The sequence below is a fragment of the Blastocystis hominis genome (assembly GCF_000151665.1).
Source record: "Blastocystis hominis, Singapore isolate B (sub-type 7) whole genome shotgun sequence assembly, scaffold_23".
In the NCBI taxonomy this organism is placed as follows: Eukaryota; class Bigyra; order Opalinata; family Blastocystidae; genus Blastocystis; species Blastocystis hominis.
The window spans coordinates 204323-228401 of NW_013171831.1; the positions used below are offsets into that span (position 1 = coordinate 204323).

Below are 24079 nucleotides of genomic sequence, written 5' to 3' on the forward strand. Positions count from 1 at the left end.
AGTAGTCGAATTAAAGAAACGGAGCTGGAATAGAAGATCAAAAACGTTCTAAACATGGTGCTAGAGCAGAGCTGCTCCTCTTGAAACGTTCTTTTTCTAACAAAAGACAGTAACCAACTTATTCAGAAAGCACAAAATTCGTGCTTACGATGTTTTTCATAGCGTGGGCCTCGAATGCAATAATAATCTAGTTCAGTTTGAAATTATGCATAGCAAGGCATGAGATTCGTCACATAATAGAGCGATTCTCTGTTGTACTACCATTTTGCCAATTACCGCGGTAAATTTCGTGGAATTTTAATTGATAGAAAACATCAAATCAGTGCTGTTGGCAATACGCAGAGCATGGAAGTTTTGTTGTGTCTATCACATAATATTCAGGTGGAGTACGAAGATACACGAAATACGACAATACCGCACGAGATTAATACGCGATACATTATAAAAAAGGAATTAGGAAAGGGAGCATACGGGACGGTGTATTTGGCTGTTGATCGAACGAACGGACAACAGTGAGGTTGCTTTTAGTGTTTGAAGTGCAGAGTTGCTATTAAACGAATTGACGATGTATTCCGAACTAGGACTGACGCAAAGCGGACTTTGCGTGAAATTACGATTCTGCGTCAGTGTGACCATCCCAACATTTGCAAATTATAGTAATGCACTTCAGTGATTGTGATCTCCAGTGATGTTCTTGTCCCTCCGGATGAGTTTACTTTCAAGCATTTATGGACTATTCAAGTAAGGCGTTTTCTGGCTTGAACATTTCAGGAATATGGTGGGTGGGACCTTTCACGTATCGTGAAGAGCGCAAACAAGATCAGTGGCTGGGGACTAAAACATGTGAAGTTCATCACTTACCAATTGCTTTGTGGCTTATTATACATGCAGGTAGGTGGTGTGGTGTGGATCTGAGGACGAGAGTGGCAATATTGTGCATCGTGATTTGAAACCATCGAATATCCTTATAAACAACAAGTGTGAACTGAAAATCATCGACTTTGGTCTCGCGCGCCAAATGAACTACCAATACCGAGATGAGCGAGAGTCTCGAGTTTGACCCTTTTGCTGGCTTTTCTTTGATAGAGCGACGTTTCTAGCTCGGCCGCTTGGGGCGAATCCCAGTCGGCAGTCGATCGGCAGTTGACTCAGCACGTCGTAACTCGCTGGTACCGCGCTCCGGAATTGATTCTGCTGCAGCACCACTACAACGCCGAGATCGATATTTGGTCGGTCGGCTGCATCCTCGCGGAGCTGCTGCAGACGCTGGAGCCCAACCGGCGCGTGCAGCCGCTCTTCCCTGGGAGCAGCTGCTTCCCGCTCTCTTCCAAGCGGAACGAGAAGAACCAGAATGAACGTTTTGGCGAGGAGTTCCGGGCAGAGACGCACCAACTGATAAAGATTTTTGAAGTAATCGGCACGCCTCATCGTGATGAGCTAATGAAGTTGGATCACGGACCAATGCGAGATGTGAGCGCGCATGGCGGCCATCACGCCTAGTATCTTCTTTCTCTTGACTACATGCCTCCCATGGACTTCACCGACCTCTTCCCCAACGCGGAGAGCTCGGCCATCGATTTGCTAAAGCGAATGCTGACATTTGGTAGGCAGAGGAGGGGAGAGAAGGGATAACGCTCAGATCCCAGCAAGCGAATCACTGTTCAAGAAGCTTTGCAAAGTGAATTTGTATCGCTGGTACGTCGTCCAGAATATGAAGTGGGGTTGCGGACGCACTGTGAGGGCTAGAAACTGACCACAAACACCATGGTGTTTCCTTTTGAGTATGTCATTCAAGGAAACCCGGACAATGAAAGATTGGTGCTTAGAAGACTTATCTATAACGAGGCGCTGTTATTTAAGTAGGCCTCTGCGGATGGAGTGCTTAGCCACAGACAAGAAAACGAAAGAAAGCAGAGTGCTTCACCGCAACCTAGCCGTCATCGTAGTTTAACAATGGGGGCAATGCCTCAAGGACCGATTGGGGAATATCCAAGTCGAGGAAGTAGGCCGTGTTGCGAAGGGTTGACAGGTTTTAGTAAACAGCATATATTCGGAAGACGAAAAAAAGAATTGCAGTATTTTTTAGGGCAAATGTTTTTGGGAGTGCTAGCAATATGTGTGTTTGTTTTATCAAATGGAGAAATTGAATAGTATCAATATTTGTGGATAATTAATTGTGATTTGAATGATTCCATTATTAATTCAGGTGAATTAATGAGAATTGGTTATTCCTATATTTATTCTTCTATTCCATACTATTCTTTTCTAAATGTGAAAACAATTCTAATGATTTGACCAAAATAGAATTAGTTATAAATTATGTGGATTTTCCTCTCAAGAATGAATACTATTTAATTTATGTGTAGATTGTTGGAAATAATGGAATTGAATTAATTCTTCATTCAATTCGCCCTTCATTATTTCCACACAATTAGTATTTCAGTTAGGAGAAGGAAGAGGAGAATACCTACCTAACGTGATCTCCAAATCATTATGCACTACTACCCAGTTCCTTGGTAATCCGCAACGAGGATGGATCCTATGAAACCAAACAAAGTGTTAGGCATAATGTCATGTCAAATTTGCTTCGAAAAGGTGGATGTATTCGCCATCTTACCGTGTGGTCACAATGATTACTGCGCGAAATGCATCTTTAAGGAGATAGCGCTGTTTAAGAAACCGCGTTGTCCCATGTGTCGAGTTATATTTTCAGCTATCATTTATGAATAGAAAAGTCTATCCAAAGCGATCATTACCATTTTCGGCAAAAAGGCGTATTCAGCACTTATTAATGAATACCGATATGTCTACAATAAGATATACGACTTGTATTTTGACTCTCCTGCCTTAGAAAAGTGGACATTGGACTTAATCACAATGAAATGCCCTCGTTGCCACCCCTATGTTTCGTTTGCCAAAATCAACGAAAAGGAATATTTAAAGTCCTCTGCGATTGTATATAACAGTGTTGAGTCGCTGAATTTACATATGAGGGAAGCTCATCATGCAGCACTCTGTCCTGTGTGCGTTGAGTCGAATACGATGTTCATTTTTGAATACCCTATTTTGTCCGATGCGGTCGTTCTGTTTCTTTTTGCTCATTGGTAGATGTACCGAGCCCATTTGAATGGCTCTATGTCGACTCTTCAACTTCCAAAGCACGTATTGTGTCACGCGTGTGGCAAGATTCAGTACGACAACAAGGCGTTGATGGATCACTGTCGAAAGCAGCACGTTCATTGCTTTATCTGTGGGCTGAACAACATCAACTCGGTACTTTCCTCTGTTCGGTTAGCACTAGTTCTTCGCTTCCGAAGCGGAGCTGCGTGCTCACAACGCAGCGAAGCATTATCCCTGCGATATCTGCCATCGCTTTGTGGGTGTTACCATGATGGAGCTGATCAATCACCGGTGGGCGGAACACCAAATGAACAACGCCCAGGTAAAGCTAGCCGAAGTTCCTGCGATTTCCCCTCCACAAACCGAGCAGGTCGAGACTGCAGAGCCATCGTGTGCCGAATCGTTTGATGAGAAGGAAGATGTGGACTGTCAGGGACGTCCCGTTTCGCTAAGTTCAAAAAAGAAACGAAAACAGAAGCAGAAAAGCAAGCCACAATATACACCGTGTTCTCCGGTGAATTCTTGGCGTGTCCCCTCCATCCAGCCTTCGTTCATGCAAACCATTACTCCCTATCATTGTGATTGCAGCCGTTGTTATGAATTGCAGCAGAAGCCGAAAATAACGACTCTGAGTATGTCAGGAGGTCAAAGCTTCGCCTTGGTGCGGAATAACTTGACTTCTTTCTTTGAGAAGATTTTTGATTTGCAGGAGCCTTCGGATCGCGAGAGAAAGGACCAGATAGGGCTTTGCAAAGTGGTTTTAGAGCTGTGTACTGTAGAAAGCATGTGCGACCTTCTCTGTAGAATATAATGGATTATCTCGCTCAGAAGGCTTCTGTGGCTCAGCTGAATTATTCGCCCCAAATCCAGGAGGTGATGAAGAAGCTGCTGTCCTCGCTCACGCCCAAGAATTTCTCTGTAAAGGGCTTGGTGGCCTATGGATTGTCGCAGGGACATGCACAGAAGGTTGATACCTATATCCGGAAGTTTTATGTAAGGTGGAAGGATGTTTTGTCAGTGCAATAGAATCCAGTGACAGGGTGGACATACAATTATCTGGGCGGATCTTCCGATTTTAGTCAGTACAGAATCAATGAGTTATGGTTGCTGTGCTGCTTTTTATATGCCTATATTTCGTTGACATTATCTCGTGTTTCCTGCAAACACCATGCCATTATAAACACAATTAAAAGAGCGATCCAACCGAGGCAGCGTCCACACACACGAACTCCGCGCCCTGCTTCTGCAGCAGCTCCGCCGCGAACTTCGCCGTGTCCTCGCAGCAGCAATACGCGCCCAGCATCTTGGCGACGTCCTCGCTCTGCACCGGCTTTCCATTCTCCTCCACGAACACTACCTTCGACGGGAACGACAGCAGGTTATCTCCAGCGATCGGCACGAACGCCTCGCCATTCACGATCATGCTTCCGCTCACCGGCGCGGCCCCCGCCTTCACCGCTTCGCCCGCGAACACGCGGCTCACTCCGTCCTTCGTCAGCACCGCGTTGCTTCCGCAGAACCTACCCATCGCGCCCTCCTCCTTCTCCTACAGCTTCCCCGCCTTCATCGCCGCGTTCTTCGCCTCTTCCGGGATTCCGCAGATCATCACGGTCTCCCCCGCGGGGTTCTGCACCACCGCGGCGCCCACGACGCTCTGCAGCACGGGGCCCTTCTTCACCTGCTTCGTGGGACCCTTGCCAGGCTCCGTCTCGGGGATCTCCACCTCGAACGTGCCGCGCGCAGCGTCCATCTGCTTGGCCGCAGCCTTGGCCACCTCGGCGACAATCCGGTCGATCGGCGTGTTGCCCGTCGCGATCACCGTCAGAGACTTCGAGTGGGGATCCGTCCCGATCGCCGTGAAACTCTCCGGCATGCCGCGAGCGACGATCACGCTGAGAGGGTGCGGCGTCATGGGGTCGCGCAGAGGCATGCGGTGCTATCGTGAAGAGAGAAAGATGCTCATTACGAAGAGGTTCTTTAGAGCCATAGCGGTAACGGGGTCGTTGGTCACAGAACGGATACGGAGCTCCGCGCAACGACCCGAGCAGACGGCAGCATCTTCCACGTAGAGATTGGGGACCTGGGACAGGAAATCTTTAACCTGTGAGTCAGCGAAAGACGCATGAAGGGCATACAGAGTCACTGATATCTTCAAAATCGCCAGATTTCTCAGCCACTTCCGAGGAGGGCAAATAGTGACGAGTGCAAGTTGTGTTGCCATCACGATCCACCTCTCCGTGACTGTCTCTCTCCAGAATATCGATGGACGGGTTTCTGTAGGCATTTCCCCAAATCGTAAAGTTCTCGCTGGCTAATGCCCAATTAAGGGAATAGTTCTTTCCGTTCTTTACCTGAGGGAAGTTCTGCTTGTAAGGATCGACCCCAAATTGCGACTTACCATGATATCCTCGTTGTTGAAGGGTTCAAATTGGAACAAATCCTTCGTTTTCATATTGCTAACATGTTCGTAGACATCCTGAGCAGGAGCGGTTTCCGTAGAGAAAACTCGCAAACCCACACGAGGAAACGCAACATATTTTGCAGAACGCACCAAATTCGTTAGAGCTCTAATTCTAGCTTGCATTTTCCTGAGGATAATCCTATATTGCCCCTTTTTATCCACTAAAAACCTTTGGATTTTTGGATTTCCATAAAACAAACAACCCACATTACGTTCTATTTACTGCCTCTCTAGCAACATGCTCTATCTCCTCCATAGACTAGACGTCAGCGCCAACCGAATCATAGCTTACACAAGGCATCAGACTATGAACTGCATCAACGTTTGTAACATAGTGTGTCATCTTAGCTCCATCAAATCGCTCAAAAATTTTGAGCAGATTTTCCTTTCCATGAATGGTTCCGTCCCATTGCGACTTCGGATGCACATCCAACAACAAAATCTTCATGAACGCCTGAGTTTAAGTCCAGACCAATTCTCACCTCTGGTGACTGCGATTCCTCGATAAAGCGTTGAATTTGATACAGGTCGTTCCAGCACTACGTATCAGAACTCACTCCAACCAGTACTCCAAATCGATGTTGAAGAAGTTGCTGCGTGAACCAGTCGTATTGCTAGGCGTGAGTCCGTTCCATCGGTTGTACAGATTGATTCATCGAGGACAGCAGTTCACAGAGGGAGTTACAATGCACATCAGCGGATTTCTCCCACAAGGCCATCAAGGCAATCAGATCCATTTCGGTCTAGACATAGAGATGAATCTCAATAAGGAGGACCTTTTCATTAACCTTTGACAGCTTTGTGATATAATCATCTTGGGTGTGGTCCATTTCCTGATACTCCGTTAACGATGGAATCAAAGGCGAAATATCTGAAGAACGACTAACGATTGTCTTGTAGACGTTGCTGTAGAAATGATCGAATTCGTCCACTGTGGAGAAAGAGCGGAGAAGAATTAAGTAGTTTAGCGCTGTGTTCGTCTCAGTAAAGTAGTTTTGGATCAGGTTAATCATTCTTTGCGTATCCTACATCGAAAACAGTGTGCAGTCAAAAATACTGCTGAAGAAAAGTGCATAAAGGATTCCAAAAATGGGAGTTGAGCAGAATGGTCTGTATCATATTGCTCAACATACCATTTGAAATATTCATTAATACTGTCATTCGCAGCAATGCGGTTAATAGCGGTAAGAACGTAATTCGAGAACTACAGTAAACGAATAGAAATAGCAAGTCACGTTATCAATATTCTTTCTTTCAATATTGTTGCAGCATAGAGGACATTTGAATTTCGTCTAATCGCTTATAGAGTGAAATCACTCATACCTTCGAATATTCTTCTATGCATCCACAGCAAAAACTGTGACCGCATTTTAATTCGATTGAAATAAGCATATCGTGTCTACAAATTCCTAGAGTCAAATCAAAGTTTCTTTTCTTACCGCACTGTGTATTTACTAATTTCCGTCTCCGAAGCCACGCAAAAAACTGATCAAATAAATTCCACATTGAACTTTGAATAAAAATTACAAACTTGTCCGGTTCTTATCTTATTACGTTCCAAACAAACAGAATGAGTTCCTCCCATGATAACAATACATGTACGGCTAAAAACAGGATTCTTCGCTTTGAGTCATACGCTTTGCCATCAAAACGTATATTAAAAGACAGGTAAATACTGCAAAAATGGAAGAACAGATCTTACTTACTCTATATCTATCTCTCTATATTATTATTTATTTTTGACAAAAGCGAACCAATTCCAGTTTGTTATGAAAAAACAGATAGACACAAAGAAAAGTGAAAAGAGAGAAATACCCATATTATTATTAATCTTTAAATGCCATATTCTTACCAATGTTCACACTCTGTTCTAAAAGAACATCAAAGTCATACTGTATTTCAGGGTGATTTGCTTTACACATATCCTGCAGCATCTTTTTGGATTCCACACACATCACTTGATTCAGTAAGGCAATCACTTTCTCACACACCTCATCACTGTCAGGACAATCGATCACCAGTTCGTCATGAATCTGAAGGATAATCTCGCTATCCAGTTCGCTCAATGGCTTCCACAGCAAGATCATGGCACACTTCAGAAGGTCGGCCGCCGATCCCTGAATCACACTATTCACTGCTTGCCGATCGATATGCGCTAGCCCCTCGCCGCCTGAATCTTTCGCCTTGAAGTACCTTCTTCTTCCAGACAGAGTTTCGACAAAATGTGTCTTTCTTGCAGAGGAAATCGTGTTCTTCATGAACTGAAGGACTCCCTTAAAGCGCTATTCGTTATCATCGAGTGCCCTCAATCCTACATTTAGAATCGAATTCTTCAGCTGCGTGGCTGTCAGTATAGGTATTTTGAGTTTGGAGGCCATGGATTCCACACCCATTCCGTAGCAAAGACCCAGCGTAATCACCTTGGCTTCATCTCGAAACTTCTGCGTCACGTCCTTCACTTCCACCTTGTGAATCATCGATGCAATCATCGTGTAAATATCGCTATTCTGCCCAGAGGAAAAGAGATTAATCAAAGCAATATCGTGGCTACAGTGAGCAAAGACGCGCATTTCAATCTGTCGATAATCCACACTGATGAGTCGTCTGTTGGGCAAGGCGACAAAGGCGCCGCGAATATCCACATCCAGATTACTTAGCCGCTCCAAACTCCGTTTAGGAAGCGTTTGCATGTTGGGAGCAGCCGTTGACAGTCTGCCTGTTCCTGTAGCCATCTGATTCCATGTGGAGTAAATCAGCTTTGTTTCTGTCGATCGAAATGGAACGCTGACGAACTCTTTCTCCAATCCGTCAATGTAGGTAGACATCTGCTTCGAGAGTCTGCGATATTCGATCACAAGTCCTGGGAATGGATGCTTATCCGCCATCGTTTGAAGAACACTCTCCGTCGATACTCGATTCCCTTTCGGCGCCTCCAGTTTCAATTCGTCGTAGAGGACTTCGCAGACTTGCTTCGAACTCCACATCAAAATGGGATGTCCAACGAGAGCCTCCGCCTTCTGTTCAAGATCCTTCAGCAGCGGGTCGATCACCATCTTATTTCGCTGAAGCGCAGCCGAGTCCACGTTTACGCCAGTTGCATCCATATGAGCCAGAAGAGGAAGCAGGCGCAATTCAATGTTCCAATAGCTGTTGAGTTCCGAGGGCGAAGCCATTCGGACCAAGTCTTCCTACAGGTAAGCAAACTGCGCCACACCTACATGCATCTTCTTGACTCCTCGCACTAATGCCTGCAAATAAACCTCGGGAGTCTCGTTACTCCAAAGTGTGTTGGGATCTAAAGACTCTTTTTCAACTGCGCTCCACACAGACTCAAATGTCCTGTACGGTTCCTGGAGCCTGGTAGAATCCATTTCGGGTGTATCTCTACTTGTAGAATCAGCATGATTTCGGTCTTCCAGAATACCTTGATAGTCCGAATCGAGGATCCAAGCAAGAAGAAGGACATCCATGCAAGATCGCGAGCAAACATCAGCATTTAGAAGACAACTGCATCCGTGCCGCTGGACATAAAAGTCCAACAAACGGAGAAAGCGCTGAAAACCAAAGGTAATCTTCAGCAATCTCGGTAGTGATAAGAACGTTTTGAAGAAGTGAACTACCGGCACCATGGTCTCTTCCGAATCTTCCACATCTACATCACCAGCAAGAGGCAACACGAAGGAAGACTCTCCGTCCGGAAGATACAGTGTGAAATAGAAGGCGATGGGATAGTTGTGATTGACAATGTCCGTGTGCACCGTCTGCGATGGCTGAAACGTGCTCGTTGAGTCATTCAGGATAAAGCAGAACGCACATGTCGCCAGACAGGCCTTCTGCATCTCCATCAGGTTTGTTTCTGATTCAAGAGGCTTGCCATAGGCGACTTGGAATGAGCGGACCAACGCCCCTAAATCACAAACACGGAGAACTCGAGCTTGGGAGAAATACTTCTGTAGGTGAATATCCCAGGACCATCGATAACGAATCGGCTCTTTCTGACGACGCTTCTTCCCTTCTGATCCACTTTTAGTTACATCTGCACGCTGTACTCGTTTTGCCCCTCTTTTCGAACGGGACTTCTCGCTCTCTTCTTGGACACTTTTGTCTTTCTTATTTGCAGAAGACTTCTTTTCTTCGTTCTTTTCATGTAGTGCTTTTTGACCTGATGTAGACTTCTCGATATCTTCCTCTGCTCCTTCAGTCTTTCGTCTTGAGACAGTCTTTTTCGCATCGCCTTCCTCCTTGAGTTTTGTCTCCGCGTTTGAGGAGGATTCTGCAGAGTCCACCTTCACCTCTTTCATCAGATTCTTCCTTTCCTTTGCCAATTCCTTCCGATGGGATTTCCTCTCTGTCTTACTCGGCGCTTTCCCCGTGATCGTTACGCCTCCTTCCAGATAATTGCTTTGCTGCTGATAATAAGTGAGAGGATTGCTGGAATCCGAAGCGGGAGTTGATGTGACTTCTTTCTCCTTGTTCCAATACTTTGATATGGAAGTGCATTCACTACTAATATCCACTTTACTCGACGAAACGGGCGCAAGACTCTCACTACTACTAGCCTTGTATTTGCTACTTAGTAGTTTCGACATGGAGGACTTATGAGAGTTTTGAGGTGAAGCAATAACTAGCGGGTTAACGGAAATTGGCTAAAATATTCTACATGGATTGGAAGGACCCGAAACAAACTGTTCCCACACACTAGTCCTTGAATCTTCTTTTTGGGCTGCTCTCTCGTGATCCCTAGTTTGGGACGCACTTCTATCAATCGTCATTTCTTGCTTCAAAGCATTTCCTTTCATTAGTTCGCGCACAAATTCTTGCGCATGCTTTTCCAGACTTTTATTCTCTACTGCTGATAATTCCGTAATCACAATACGTGTACGATGTGAATGAATGTGAACGGGCGAAGGCTCAAACAATGTTGGATTTGATTCAGTAATCTTCCTCTTTTTTGGAGTTGTTTCGGATGTTCGAAATGGATTATTCGTATGGAACCACTGAGACCAACTTTCCTCACGGCTATTATCCATTTTCAAATTGCCAAAGTGGTAAAGCAGTCAACCAAAACAAAAAAAGAGAAAAAGGTCGCTGTTATAAAGGAGTTCTATTTTTGGCGGGGAATCTAGGTTCGTCAAAAATCCGGATTATTTGAATCAGGTGAGATAGATATGAGTCAAAAAAGTAGTATATATTAGGAAGGAGCGTGAAGCTAGGTAGCATCACTGATGATGTGAATTACTTACTTACTCTCTACCCCAAATGTGACACATCTAACAAAAATCAAGATCATGATTATTTTATATTTCGGTGAGTGTTTTAGCTTCCTATTTGGCTTTACTACTGATATTCGTTCGTATAGTGTAAATATACTTCTCTACAAGCCATTTGAACATTCTACTATGAGTGATCTTTGAGTCTGTTTATTTAGAATAATGATGGAATTAGGTCGTTTTTCAGGATTTCCGCTTCTATACGATAATCCTTTACTATTCTAGTTTGGGTTATTAAGCATATTGATGATATCCTTCTCGTCGATAGGACCATGCCTATGCTGTTGCAAAGGAGACCCGACGTTCACTTGCGATTGTTGTAAGGTTGAAGTAAGTATGTTGCTTTTATTGGAATGGACAATTAATATTATGTTTTGTTTGCTGTTTTGTAAGATATTAAACTAGGCGAATAAATGGTGATTCAAATTCTCATCTTGGTTTAGTTGCATCTCAACTGCATGAAAACCGAGCTTACTGATAGTAAATACTGTGAATTTTGTGAATCGAAAAGGAGAGGGAGAGTCCTGCCAACTTGCTGTTTATGTAATGGAATCTGCAATAAGCTGGGATTGATAAGTTCATATTTTTAATGGGTATTAATTTTAGAGCTAGATCAGGGTCGATATGTTCATATCGTTTGTATAAAGGCTCTAGCATCCTACCTTTATCTAGATCAGGAAGACCCAATTATTAGTGAATGTATTAACACACGAAAGTCAAGTTCAGAGTTGTCAACAGATTTAGGACAAAGGAACCAGAAATCATATATTTTTGAGTTTGTCCGATATTTTTGCATCAATAGTCATGGCGAGAATATTACTGTGCCTCTGCTTTTCTCTTTATTTGAAAGTTTTTTGCATCAATTTCCTGTCCCAAAACCATTTTCTGGAACGAAGGGATGCTGCTTTTGTGAGACTAAAGAGAATCTGCTGATAAAATGCCAACATCCCGGTTGTTCTGTGTACTGCCATCCTGCTTGCTATCTGGACCAGTCTAATGACCGCTTATTTCATTTTCATTCGAATGACTCCTCTGTGAGTCTTCTGTTTTTTTGCTCGAACCACGAGCAAGACGTTGCTCGATTGAATCAGGAACACTCCAGAAAGTGTTTGTGCGAGTCTTTATACCCGCTGCTTTCTGAGTGTCCACAAGACAACAAACAGTCTGTATCTTCAGAGTCTTCAACCCTTGAGGCAACGGGTCCCATCCAATCGTGTTCACATCAAATGAGCTTCTATCAGCTCTATTCACACATGGAGAATGCTGTGCAAGGCAAAGTGGAACTCTATCCATACCAGTATAGCTCCTTGCACTTTACCAAGCGGAAAATCGAGCGAATCTTATCAAAGCAAAACGTGATTATGTCTGGACGGAAAATGAGACTGCTGTGTGCTATCTGCGAAGCTCCCTTAGAGGCAGAAATTTACCCGCGATTGAAGAGTCGGGTATTAACATGTGAGCAGTGCGGGGTTCAAGTTCACGCCTTCTGTGAGATGTCAAACGACAAACATTGGAAATGCGCTCATTGTGAAAACCCCAAGGCAGTTTGCAAGTTTTGTGGGCGAAGCCGCCGTTTTCTGGCTCGAGTTCCTTTCGAAAATAGCTATATGACCTGCCATTATGGTTGTGCATTGATGAATGAGGATGATTTACCAAGAGATGATTCTCTTCTCTGTAATGTGTGTAGAAAAGGACGTTATGTCCTGAAGTGTAGCCATGATGGATGTTTAAAAGCCTCTCATGTTTACTGTACTCCGGGATTATACTTTGTGACTCCATCTCATCATTTTCTTTATCTCTGTCATGAACATATTTTGGATGTTTTTTCTTACTTTAATGATTCTTTTTCCACGACAGAGTCTCCGTTATTTAAGCCCTTTTTCAATCTTCGTCACTGTTTTAGCTTGGGAACAACTCACATTTACAATAACACCAAAATTCACAACAAGCTGTACGACATTTTCTCTTCCTTGGGATTGTTGAATCCTGCGAATAAGAGGATTGAAGGAAAGAAGGAAACAGAAGAAAGCCAGAAAAAGATCGAGGCCAAGTTTCCTGCGGTAAAAGTGAAGAAGAAGGAATCGTTTGCTTGCTTCGTTGAACTTAATGGTAGGAAACTCCAATGCCAAGAAATTTGCAATATCTATGACACTCGATTTCTGTGGCGGTATGTGAAGAGCATATTTTGTGAAGTGAAAAAGAAGGAAATGGGGTGTCTGTTTCGAATGAATCCAAAGACTGTAGGGTTTATTGCTTATTAGATCTATCTTATATAGCCACTCAAAATCACGATGAATAGTGGAGAAGTAATATCGCTTCCTCCTTTTTTCCAAGAAGAGAGTACACAATTCTCTGATGTTGATCCATGTCTTGTGGTTCCCGTACCTTTTGGCCGTGATCCTCTTGATCCAATCGACGAAAGCCAGCACTATAACCTGCGGAATTATACCGACCCATTTGCTTATACTGGTTATGATCCAGGACTTTTTCAACCGCTACATAGATCCTATCCTAGTTTGATCGATCAATCAGTTATCGATTGGTTTAAGAAGGAGCATATTTGCTGTAACAGTACCTTTCGATTCGCTACATGTGAAGATATCCCAACGCTTACGAAACTGAGTCATATCAACTCAAAGTATAATGAAGCAGGGTATTATAAGGAACTGTTTTCTTTACGCAATCACTTTCTTTTGGTGGTAGAAAGAGAAGATTCCCAAGGAGAGCAAGTGATTGTGGGGATGGTACATTACTATTTTGCAGCGATACAATCGAAAACGAAGGGTGGAATGAATGGGAGAGATGGTCAAGTGGTAGTTAAGAAAGAGCCGAATATGGAGGAGAAGGTAGTGTATATTTCAGAATTTCAACTGAATCAAAAAAAGAATACAAAACGGAAAATGAAGAGTTCGACTGTGGAAAGCGAGCCTGAAACTTCCAAGGTTTTATTTTCTCTTTTAAGTGAGCATGGCAGAAGAGCTGGAATGAAATGGGTTCTTGTAGACAGTAATTATAGTGCTGTACCCTATTTCCAACAAATTCGTGGCATGAAGGTGATCAAAAGGAAAGATAAAGGAAAGTATTCAATGCAACTATCCATCCTTCGCTTTGACTACAAACTAAATACAAATATACCTGCAAATAGAGGAACTATAAATCCTACCGAAGATGCAAGTGTTCTGAAAGATGGAGAGTTACCGAAATGTAAAAGCAAGTCTTTTCGTGATAGAAATGGTAGATTTATCAAAGCGAAGGAGAGTAAGGCGGAAGAAACGAGTGGTTGTTCAAGTCAGATTGAAAGTAATCCTGGAACTGATACAGGAGCTGGAGCTGGAGCTGGAGCTGGAGCTGGAGCTGGAGCTGGAGCTGGAGCTGGAGCTGGAGCTGGAACTGGAGCTGGAACTGGAACTGGAGCCGGAACTGGAGCCGGAACTGGAGTCGGAACTGGAATCAAAACCAGGAGCAAAACCAGGAGCAGAAATGAAAAGACACGTAGATTTCAAAGGATTATCCATTATTTTTAGGGTCGTCCAAACCAATTCGTATCTATTCTACATTGAAAGGATGCCCAAAAAAGAAGAAATCTGCGAACCCCGTATTACACTTGAGATTTGATAAATCAGGACAATTGCTTTTTTCTAAGGTAGAAGCAAGGTCTTCCGATGTCCAGCATCTCAACTCTGAAATAGACGACTATATTCAACAGGTTCAGTTTAAATTGCATAATCCTGATTATGTCGTTGACAATCGTACCAAATCTCAAGTAGAAGATACTTGGCTATTCGGCGAGAAGTACCTTGTAAATGATCCGCTAATAATCAATTTTCTAAGGACTGATCATGGAATAGAGCGAGACAATGTGTTGAAAGAACTGGTGTTTTGTATTAGGGATCTCATGTGTGTAATGAAAGAAAACGAAGCTATTCTTAATTCTATCAAAGATGACGTAGTGGTTGTGAAGACTCGATGATTTTTAGGCGATTAAGACGTTTACAGAAATGAGCGACTTCAATAAATACAAGGGTACTGTGATATCTCTTTATCGGAAATATCTGGAAGAGCATCATGAGGCAGATAAATCAGGCCAGGTTTGTAGTGTCTGCAACAAGTGCATATTGGACAAGTGCGTGGAGTGCAAAGGGTGTCATTGTAAGACACACGCTGTCTGCTACAACCTCAAACGACACCCAGAAAAAGTATGGTATTGCATCGTCTGTGAAGATATTCTGCGATATTGCATGAACGTGCCGGATTATGACAAGTTTGAAGAAGAACAAATCGATCGAGTAGAGCCTGAAATAATGGCGAATCGAAACGAGATCTTCTGCTGCATCTGCGGATACAGCGAGGGAGCAATGATCCGAACTGTTCTCAACGGTGTGTATTGCCATTTATCTTGTGTTTCGTGGTGTGAAGAGGTCCAACTTTCCAATACGAAAGGTGCAGTGGACCAATCTCTGTTCCAGAAGTATTATGCAAGTCCGCAGAATTTGATTCCCATTTGCAACCCATTCTATTTGAATCCGAAGCGAATGGAAGGAATATGCTCCATTTGCCATAGGCAAGGAGGTGTTGTTTGGTGTTCTTATCCTGAATGTTCACATTGTTGCCATGTTTTTTGTGGATATAAAGGTGGTTGGAAGTTTTATAGCTCCTCTCTGCCAAAGTGGCATGACCATGAAGGCTGCCCTCCCTTTTTGTCGACGAAGCGAGAGATTTTTTGTAGTGAACACACTCCGTTTGCCTTATTTCGATCATCGAATCCTATCGAGGCATATGATAATAATCATGAGTCATCTCAACCATCTTCCTTTGGTGATAAGTCTGATTTGGACACTTCACCTAGTTTGTCGATTTGCGACGCAAATATTGCTTTGGTTCAATCCAATCCTTGTGATTCGCTGCACTATTGTGATATTTGTCAAGCAAAGTGGAGAGATCTGACATGCCTTTCGTGGTCTTTATCTCTTTTTAAGATTCCACGCTTCTTTCGGAATATCCCTTTAGCCAATGCCATAATTGAAAAAGGAAGGAAGGAAAAAAAGAAAGGAATCAAAAAAGAATTGTTAAGCTGTGTTAATTACTTGTCGAACTTTGACAAGGCCTTGGACTCTGGAGTTTGGAAGATCGAGAAAAGGAATGTCATCAAAAATATCATTCTCGATCCAAAGTCGAATTCTTCTTCTTCTTCTTCTTCTTCTTCTTCCAAAAAAGGTACCTCGATTGGAAGTGTAAAACGATCCGATGTTTCTCTTAGCAGTTCTCCAAAGAAAGTGAAAGTCGAGAGTAAAGAGCAGACAACGCAGAAAGGATCCAATTCTACCAAACCTCGAAAAGCTTTATCCTCGCAGTGTAATCGTTGTTGCATTCTTCAGGAACCGAATCGTTGCTTACGGCAGCATTTCCATTTCTGTCCTCAAATCGAAACACCTGATCTCTCTGTGACGTTGAAAGGCTCGCTTCAGGAACGCGCTTTGAAGGCAAGGCTAACTGATTTGATCTCATCCGTGAAGTTTTTTTCTCTTTTTGGAAAATATCCGTACAAGGACATGCTCTCTTCCGACCAAGCCTTCCATAAATACATCCACTTCTACCATAGAGGCGTAAACAAGCAAATCTATGAGCGTTACAAGAGAGGCAATTATAATCTGAATGGCATTCTCGACGCTTCAAACGAAGATTTGGTTTTATTGGAGCAAATGCTGGTCGATCTCAGTGATAACTGCAAGTCTCTTAATACGATGATATTTGTTTTGCGTTGCTTATTTGTATCTACGTTTTACTCGATCTATCCTCCTCACTTGTGCTCGATGCGAATGGCAAAGGAAAAGTCAACTTATTCACGAAACTTGGTTGTGGAGACGAACCATCTGGCTAGTATTTGTGGGATTCTGTTTGATCTTGTTTTGGAATTCAACAATTTGCTATCCTACTACAAAGATGGCAAGAAATATAAGCAGCTAAGGAGTTCTCCCGATTCTCGTCTGCAGTGCATTTGTTTGTGCGAACCGTGCGACGACTCACTCCGGTTAGTTTGTGATTCGTGCCACGTCGGTTATCACGCAGAATGTCTTGGTCTCCGACAAACGGGTTATCCTGAAATTCTCCAGACCAAGTTTTGTGGATATTGGTATTTGAAGCAGGGATTCTTGTGTCCCCGGTGTTGTGTGGGAGAGATTTACGAAATGAACCGGTTTGAAAAAGGTTCAGTTCAGATCAAGGAGAAATTTCTAAAGAGTTGTAAAATGTCTTATTCTAAAAAAAAAAGGAACGAAACTAACAATAGTTTGATTTGATTTGGGGTTCTTTTTGTGAAAACAAAGTCTTTCTCTTTAGCAAAAAGGTGAATATTATTGGAGTTTTGTTTCTTACCATTCTTTTGCTGTAGAATGATAGAGAATAAGTACAAAGCCCTTGTTCTTGACTCTAACGCGTTTATTAACCACGCCTCCATTATTGGAGCAGCAGAGGTAGATCGAGGTTGTTTGCCTTGACGTCTAGGAATATTACACCATCGAACAAGTCTTCCGTGAGGTTCGTGACAAAAGTTCCAGAAAGGTTCTAGAACAGTTTCCGTTTGAGATTAAGGTCCGTTCTCCTAGTAAGGAGGCAATCGATATAGGTGGGTTATAAGAAACGTATTTTAACGTCCAGTATCAAAGTTTTCACGAGCGACAGGTGATTTCACTCAATTGGCCCAAACAGATTTGTTGCTGATTGCGTTGGTATATGATCTGCAAAAAGAGATAGGTGGAATCGAAGAGATTAACTTAACTCCTATAATTCGTGTATTTTTCTCTCTTTTATTTTTATTTATATTTAGCGCGATGATATTATCGATGTGAATGAAAAGCGTATTGTTGGAGTCAATGTTTTGGAACAGCCTTGCAAATTCTTTGCAACTCCCGAAAAGTGTCGCAACGGCCGCAACTGCTTCTACCGTCATTCTGGGGATCTTGAACGTCCTCGCCCTGCTCCAGCTCCCGCTGTTCCCAAGATGGTATCTCCTGCCATGGAAGAAAAGAAAGACGCTACTGCAACTGAAGAAACGCCCAGCAAGCCGCGCGTAGTGAAGGGGTGGAATATCAAGAAGCCGAGCGAATCGATCTTCGCGAACGACGATCGATTCCCGACGCTGGGATCGCACAAGAGCGAGGAAAAGCACCAGGAGGATCGCGAGATTTTGACCGTGTGCGCTACTCCCGAGTTCAAAGCGCGCTTTGCCAGCAAGGAGGAGAAGAAGGAATCGGAGACTATGCCTGTGGAGACTATCGAAGAAAAAGAAGAAGAGTCGAATGAATCTGCAGAGGCAAGCAAATGTGAGGAGGGCAATTTGCAATCCGAGTCGGAACCTGCATCGGAACCCGAGTCGGAACCCGAGTCGGAACCCGAGTCGGAACCCGAATCAGAACCTGAGTCGGAAGACTTGGAATCTTCTTCTGCCAACCCTGAAAGCAATTCAACCCTTGGCCCCGATCCCAACATCGAAAACACGTCCGAGGTGGCTCGGCCCACGACGCAGGGCAGTCACATCTTCACGAGTGGCACCACGCTGGCGAGCACAGTGCACCCTGCGGACGAAGAGGACGAAGAGGACGATAATGAATGGATCTCCAGCGAAACCCTTGGCTCGTTCGATCATGGCCATATCTCCCGCAAGGAAGAAACGAACAACTCGATCGACCGCAGTCGCTACGCTGCGTGCTGCACCAGCGATTACGCCATGCAGAACGTTCTGCTCCAGATGAGGCTGCAGGTAATATCGTATGACAACAAGCTCATCACTCGGCTGAAGTCGTGGACGCGACGATGCCGAGATTGCTTCAGGTAGGAAGCGAGTAGCATCGTTCATCGTAGTGTCTGCAACGACGAGACGCGCCTGTTCTGTCCGGACTGCGGCCATCCATCGCTGGCCAAAGTATCGGTTTACACAATGCGAGGCATGGTGCGAATCGGATACCCGCTCCAATCGAAAAGTCTGCGCGGAACCATCGTAGGAATGGAGTGAGGTTGGAACGTGTAGTACTCGATTGGGAAGAACGATGATCTGCTGTTGTGCGAGGATCAGTTGAAGATGGGGAAGTGGAAACAGCGGTTAATCAAAATGAGACGAGCCAAGAAGGAAGGATGCATTTTTGGGGATGTAGGTGCAGAGAGTCTGGGTCTAGAGTCTGGAAAGACAACCGATCAGGAGTTGCTTGTACTTGTTGGGCGAGGAAGTGATGCATAGCAGCAAATCGTTGTGGGATATGGAAGAAAGAATCCGAATGCGATGAAGGGACGGGAAAAGAGAGGAAAGAAGAAGCATAAGAAGTTCAGCCGCTATTAATGGTGATTTAGTAATCTGTTTATGAAACAAACAAGAAGGAAATACACACACTATTTTTCAATGGAGATCGAGACACCGGAGACGCCTTGTGACCAAGAAGTACAGACTCTTCAAAGGTGTAATAGCATAATTTCATCAATAAACTCAAATCTGTCTGCAACTTTGGCGAACCTGGATCATTTATCGGAATCAATATCACAGTATGTTTAGGCCTTAATATTCAAACGATAGGTCAACTCAAATACTGAGTCAGTGGAGAGAGTTATGGGAAAAGATTCAAAATCAAGAATCGGATAGTTGATAATGTATTTAGTAAGAAAATTAAAATTACTACCCTAATTGTTTGTTAATACCGAAGATTTGTTTTTTCCTTGCGTCGCTAATTTCCATCGAATATCTAATTGTAGTTACACAATAATAATCCATCTGAATTGATATTCATCAGAATCTCGATTTCCGCACTTCCTAAAGTCGAGCCGATTTTGAGAATCTGCTCAAATCACAGAATAAGAATGTATTTTTTATATGATGAGTTGCAACGAGCAACAGGAGCGAAGCTATGCTGTCGTGCTCATTTTTGTAACGAAACAGATGAAAACATCGTGGTTTGTTCCTCAGACACGATGATTGTGTATCAGATAGTTCATTACAAAGAAAATGTTTCGAATGAGAGCGGAAATGAGACAACGGCGTACAAGTTGCGACTTATTGCGGAATATCCGCTTTCTGGAGAAGTTCTTTGCATAGCCCCAATCCCAATGAACATCGTATTTCCAACGACTGACTCTTCGAAGCGGGACGCGTTAATCATGAGTTTTAAGGGGAATTATATGTCGATCGTTTCTTATGATAACTATGATTCCTCCATCCAAACGGTTGAGCGCTATGATCTCAATCGAGAGGCTGTGATTGGAAAGAACAGTAGTGTTTTAAAAATTGACTGTGACTTTAGAAAAAGGGGAGTACGTAGAGTTTGGAGACAACGGCTATGTTCTGAACCAAGGGTTAATTCGTGTCGACCCTTCCTATCAGTGCTTTAGCATTCTCTTAAACCGCTTTACCTTTATCATCGTTCCTCTCACTGTGAAGGGTCTTGGAGACCCCTTCCCTTTGTATAAGGAACCGTTGGGAATCGAAGGTGAAATTAAGGACTATTGCTTTCTGTCAAACTGCATTATTCCAACAATTGCGATTCTAAACGTGGCGTTCTGATTGCTTCTTCATTTGTAGGAGAGTTCTCCCACCTGGGCAGGTACTGCAGGATACAATGGCAGCAACACTTCGCTGTTTGTTGTGAGCGTGGCGCCTCTTGCCAACCCTACTACTGATACATCGTCAGTAAACCCTGCTCAAGTGATCTTCCATTACTATGGTCTTCCCTACGATTGTTCGAGCATCCAAGCGTGCGACATTGCGAGCGAATGCTTTGTGATTCTGTCGAATCATCTGATCTTTGTACACACTTCTCTGGGATTCTACATCCTTGTTCTCACGGAGTTTGGGTCTCAGTTTGTGGCGGAGCGAGCAGCCGCCTATCCGGAGAGCATCTACGCGAAAAAGAACAACATAATCCCCTATTCGATCAATATTATTTTGGAGAACTGCGTAATGAAAGTGACTGGGTCGAGCGTGTATCTAGCCCATACAGCAGGACCGCTTTTTCGAATGGAGATAGCGGTCAAGAACGATGAAGTCACCTCTCTGAGCATATCGAGCGTAGCAATTCTTCCAACAGTGATCACTTGCATGTCACTCATTCCATACAACGGTCGTGATCTTTTGTTTATCGGCTCTCAATCTTCCTGCAGTCTTCTTTACGATATTACAGGGCGATCTGTTACTGATACCCTGTTGGACCAATCGTCTGCCCAGTGTCTGCAGCGGATTACGCACCCCGAAGACACTTGCTTGGTCTATGCGCATGGCTTCGCTCATCCTTTGATGCCTAATTTAACCGGTCGTAACTTAATCGTTTCTGCCCGCACGACAGATACCTGCGTCTTAAACCCCTTCTCCTTATCGAAATCGCAGGCTCTGCAATATAATCTAGTTCGGTCCTTGCATTGGAAGAGCCAGTTTGACAGCATGGTGGTGTTGAGTAGCACGACGAGCACTGTTCTTTATTCCATCAAGGGAACGCTTATCTCGATCATCCCTGCGGAGGAAAGTCCTATTCTGCTGAATACACACACTGTCGATGTGGCAGTTCTCCCCGCTTCGCTGTGGGGTGGAAGTGAAGATAAAGATGTGATCGTGCAGGTGTATGATACTGGCGTGCGAGTCAGTGACGAATCGAACGTGATTTGTGATATTAAGCAAGTGTCGAAAGTGAGGTAGGATTGTGAGGGAGTTGGGATGATATGAAGTCGTTGCGTGATTGACAAAAAGGGAGTCTTGCTGTATAATGCAAACCATGAGTGGGTGGTTATCAAGCCTTCTTTGACAGCGCCTTTCTATCAGCAGAGTTCGATTGCTTGCGATCAAGTACGTTCGTGTTTTTTTGCTTTTCAGATGTAGAGTAACCGAGTAACAGCGTTTTGCTTATATCACGGAGATTCGTTTGAAATGAAATCGAATGCTCCGAACTTTGATTTCTCTCTCAAGACGGATGACATTCAATATGCATCCTCCAATATGGAGGCTGTAGAGCATCAGCAAATGGACTTTACGCTCGCAGACAACGACGAGGAAATCTTTGGATCGGTTTCATCAGCTCCATTTGCTAATGTTGCTGCCACTGTAACTCCTAATGCTGCTGACTCATCGATGGAAATGGAGGTGGAAGACGAGGACGATCATGCGATGCTGTTTGTTAGCTATCGTGATGGAAGTATTGCCTGCTTGAATTGGCCGGATCTAACGCCCTTATTTGTCTATCCCCAAATCTACTTAGAGAACTCGGTATTGAAGCCATTCGACTCCGGCTACCAACAAGGCCGTTCAAAGTACTGTGTTGATGTCCAAGTGATGCAAGTGGGTCCTGTTTCGATAAAGGAAATGCAGCGATTCGTTCTTGCTGTATTGTTTAGGAATTACTCTCGATTGTAGTGCGTGCTAGACGACGGAAGAGTGCTTGTCTACCAGCAAATCCATCCGCGATCGACTTCCCTCATGCGAGTTTATGCAGGATTGCAAGTCACCGTATCCCATCCTGAGCTCTCTCTGTTCCCAATTCACAATGCTCACGGGTATATGGGTATTTTGTTGTCTGCAGATCCCAATTTGTTTATCACAGCAATCCGTGGATATGCGAAGGCTATTCATTTGGTAGTTTTTTTTGCAAATGAATTAACCGATAGAAGAGCAAGGACCAAGACATCCGAGCTGCAGACTCTTTTCAGATGAATGAAACCCAGGATTGTATTATTGCCGTTACTTCGTCTCCTGGAAATATCAGCTTTAACATCATGGAGCTGCCCTTGTTCCCGCAAGTAATGGATCCTCGATCGCAGCTCCTCGTACACGAAACGCCCATCCCATGCTCTGGAAATATCGTGAAGATGGAAACATTCCGGATTGCAGACAAAAACTACGTTGCCGTGGTGGTAGCGACGAATGGAAGCGCCGTGCGAGATGACAGTGAGACCTACAACAGTACATACTACGCTCATGAGCAAGGCGGTAGGAAAGTAAAAATGCATTTCTTATTCGTAGTTCGTTTGCCAACGCGGGACAAACACATCATTCGGATTCTCCATGAAGGAAAAGAGGTCACATCGTACGTCCTTTCCATCTCAGTCACTCTATCATAGTCTCGCTCTGGATTCCAGCAAGCGAATCACGTCTCTAAAGTTCACTGACAAGCTTTCGTTGCATCATGGAGAGGAGGGTCAGCCACTTCTTATAGCGTGCATCGCTGTGTTGCCGGATCAGATCGACTATGATCGCTGCAGTGGACGATTGTACGTGTTCCGCTTGCGTCTGGAGAATGGCGTGGTGTCGTCGCTGCATATGGAGCGCAAGTATGAATACACGACGCCTGTGACAACATGCGATGTGATGACGGAGAGGGCGAAGTACGTCGTGATCGCGCGAATGATCGACAACATTCCTAGCAGTGGAAGCCGAATTATCATGGTCGATTTAGAGAAGAAGAGCCAGGAAGAAATGCCAAACCAGCAGGTTATCAGCAGCTATGTTACATCGATTCGTTGCATTTACAATATGGTTGTCGTTGGAGACATTATGCGCGGACTTACCTTCTTGATGTGGCGAGTAAGCGTTGCTTTTTGTATCTCACTTGACAGGACGATAAATTCCGATTGTTCCACAGCGAGGTTGAGGTGAATCACACTCTTCACACGAGCTTCATGATTTATTCCAAGGATTTGTTCCCCACAAAGTCCGACACGCTTGGCAACTTTGTGATTTACCACGTTACCGATCGTAGGGCAGGAAGCATCCCTTGATCCCCAGGCAATGTAGTTCGCCAAGCTGATTTCCATCTCGCCTCGCAGATTACTTCGATTCTCCCCATTTCCTTGCCAGACGGGCAGTGTATCAACGTAATTCTAACGGCTGAGGGCGCCATGGGAGTGTTCTTGTTTGTGACGGGAGAGGAATATACAAAGCTTTCTTCTTTACAAAAACGATTAATCGAGGCTCTACCGCAAAACGCGGCTCTGAATAACTTCAATTTCCGAAAGTACATGTCGGATGGAATGATGAAATATCCACGAAGGAAGGGAGTGCTGGACATGGGAGTGATTCGGAAGTATCTAATGTTATCTACCCAGGAACAAGAGGATATCGCGAAATCGCTAGATTTAGAGACGAAAGAGATAACGGAGGTTATTTACAGAACTGATAAGCTGCTATATAATATGTTCTGGGACTGTTTGTTGAAAGTAACATGTTGAAGGAGCCAGAGTGATGAGTTTGTTTGGATCGGTCATGTGG

General features: G+C 44.0%; 7 protein-coding genes; 5 read left to right on the forward strand and 2 right to left on the reverse strand.

Moving 5' to 3' along the window:
- Positions 1 to 345: 345 nt before the first annotated feature.
- Positions 346 to 1632, forward strand: GSBLH_T00003028001 (uncharacterized protein; the record flags this gene model as incomplete). Its single annotated transcript, XM_013041692.1, has 7 exons — positions 346 to 512; positions 543 to 656; positions 687 to 741; positions 772 to 891; positions 923 to 1054; positions 1087 to 1470; positions 1501 to 1632. 7 exons carry the CDS (start codon positions 346 to 348, stop codon positions 1630 to 1632), a joined length of 1104 nt encoding a protein of 367 aa, XP_012897146.1.
- A 1245-nt stretch (positions 1633 to 2877) lies between these two features.
- Positions 2878 to 4146, forward strand: GSBLH_T00007107001 (uncharacterized protein; the record flags this gene model as incomplete). The annotated part of the gene is given in 5 exon segments (XM_013041693.1): positions 2878 to 3081; positions 3109 to 3273; positions 3302 to 3895; positions 3900 to 3920; positions 3925 to 4146. Coding segments are annotated over 5 exon segments (1206 nt in total).
- Positions 4147 to 4289: 143 nt separating this feature from the next.
- GSBLH_T00003029001 (uncharacterized protein) lies at positions 4290 to 5713 on the reverse strand. XM_013041694.1 has 4 exons: positions 5519 to 5713; positions 5256 to 5483; positions 5087 to 5221; positions 4290 to 5056 (listed from the first exon to the last, which is right to left on the reverse strand). Exons 1-4 carry the CDS (start codon positions 5570 to 5572, stop codon positions 4667 to 4669), a joined length of 807 nt encoding a protein of 268 aa, XP_012897148.1. The 5' UTR covers positions 5573 to 5713; the 3' UTR covers positions 4290 to 4666.
- A 1694-nt stretch (positions 5714 to 7407) lies between these two features.
- On the reverse strand, positions 7408 to 8754 carry GSBLH_T00003030001 (uncharacterized protein; the record flags this gene model as incomplete). The annotated part of the gene is made up of 2 exons (XM_013041695.1): positions 7408 to 7863; positions 7897 to 8754. The coding sequence occupies 2 exons, from the start codon at positions 8752 to 8754 to the stop codon at positions 7408 to 7410; spliced, it is 1314 nt and encodes a 437-aa protein (XP_012897149.1).
- A 6001-nt stretch (positions 8755 to 14755) lies between these two features.
- Positions 14756 to 15345, forward strand: GSBLH_T00006569001 (uncharacterized protein; the record flags this gene model as incomplete). The annotated part of the gene is given in 3 exon segments (XM_013041696.1): positions 14756 to 14797; positions 14829 to 15319; positions 15339 to 15345. 3 exon segments carry the CDS (start codon positions 14756 to 14758, stop codon positions 15343 to 15345), a joined length of 540 nt encoding a protein of 179 aa, XP_012897150.1.
- A 1895-nt stretch (positions 15346 to 17240) lies between these two features.
- On the forward strand, positions 17241 to 19194 carry GSBLH_T00003031001 (uncharacterized protein; the record flags this gene model as incomplete). XM_013041697.1 has 5 exons in its annotated part: positions 17241 to 17321; positions 17353 to 17473; positions 17506 to 17639; positions 17675 to 19051; positions 19082 to 19194. The coding sequence occupies 4 exons, from the start codon at positions 17241 to 17243 to the stop codon at positions 18680 to 18682; spliced, it is 1344 nt and encodes a 447-aa protein (XP_012897151.1). The 3' UTR covers positions 18683 to 19051; positions 19082 to 19194.
- A 4296-nt stretch (positions 19195 to 23490) lies between these two features.
- GSBLH_T00003032001 (uncharacterized protein) lies at positions 23491 to 24039 on the forward strand (the record flags this gene model as incomplete). Its single annotated transcript, XM_013041698.1, has 2 exons — positions 23491 to 23566; positions 23597 to 24039. The coding sequence occupies 2 exons, from the start codon at positions 23491 to 23493 to the stop codon at positions 24037 to 24039; spliced, it is 519 nt and encodes a 172-aa protein (XP_012897152.1).
- Positions 24040 to 24079: the final 40 nt, after the last annotated feature.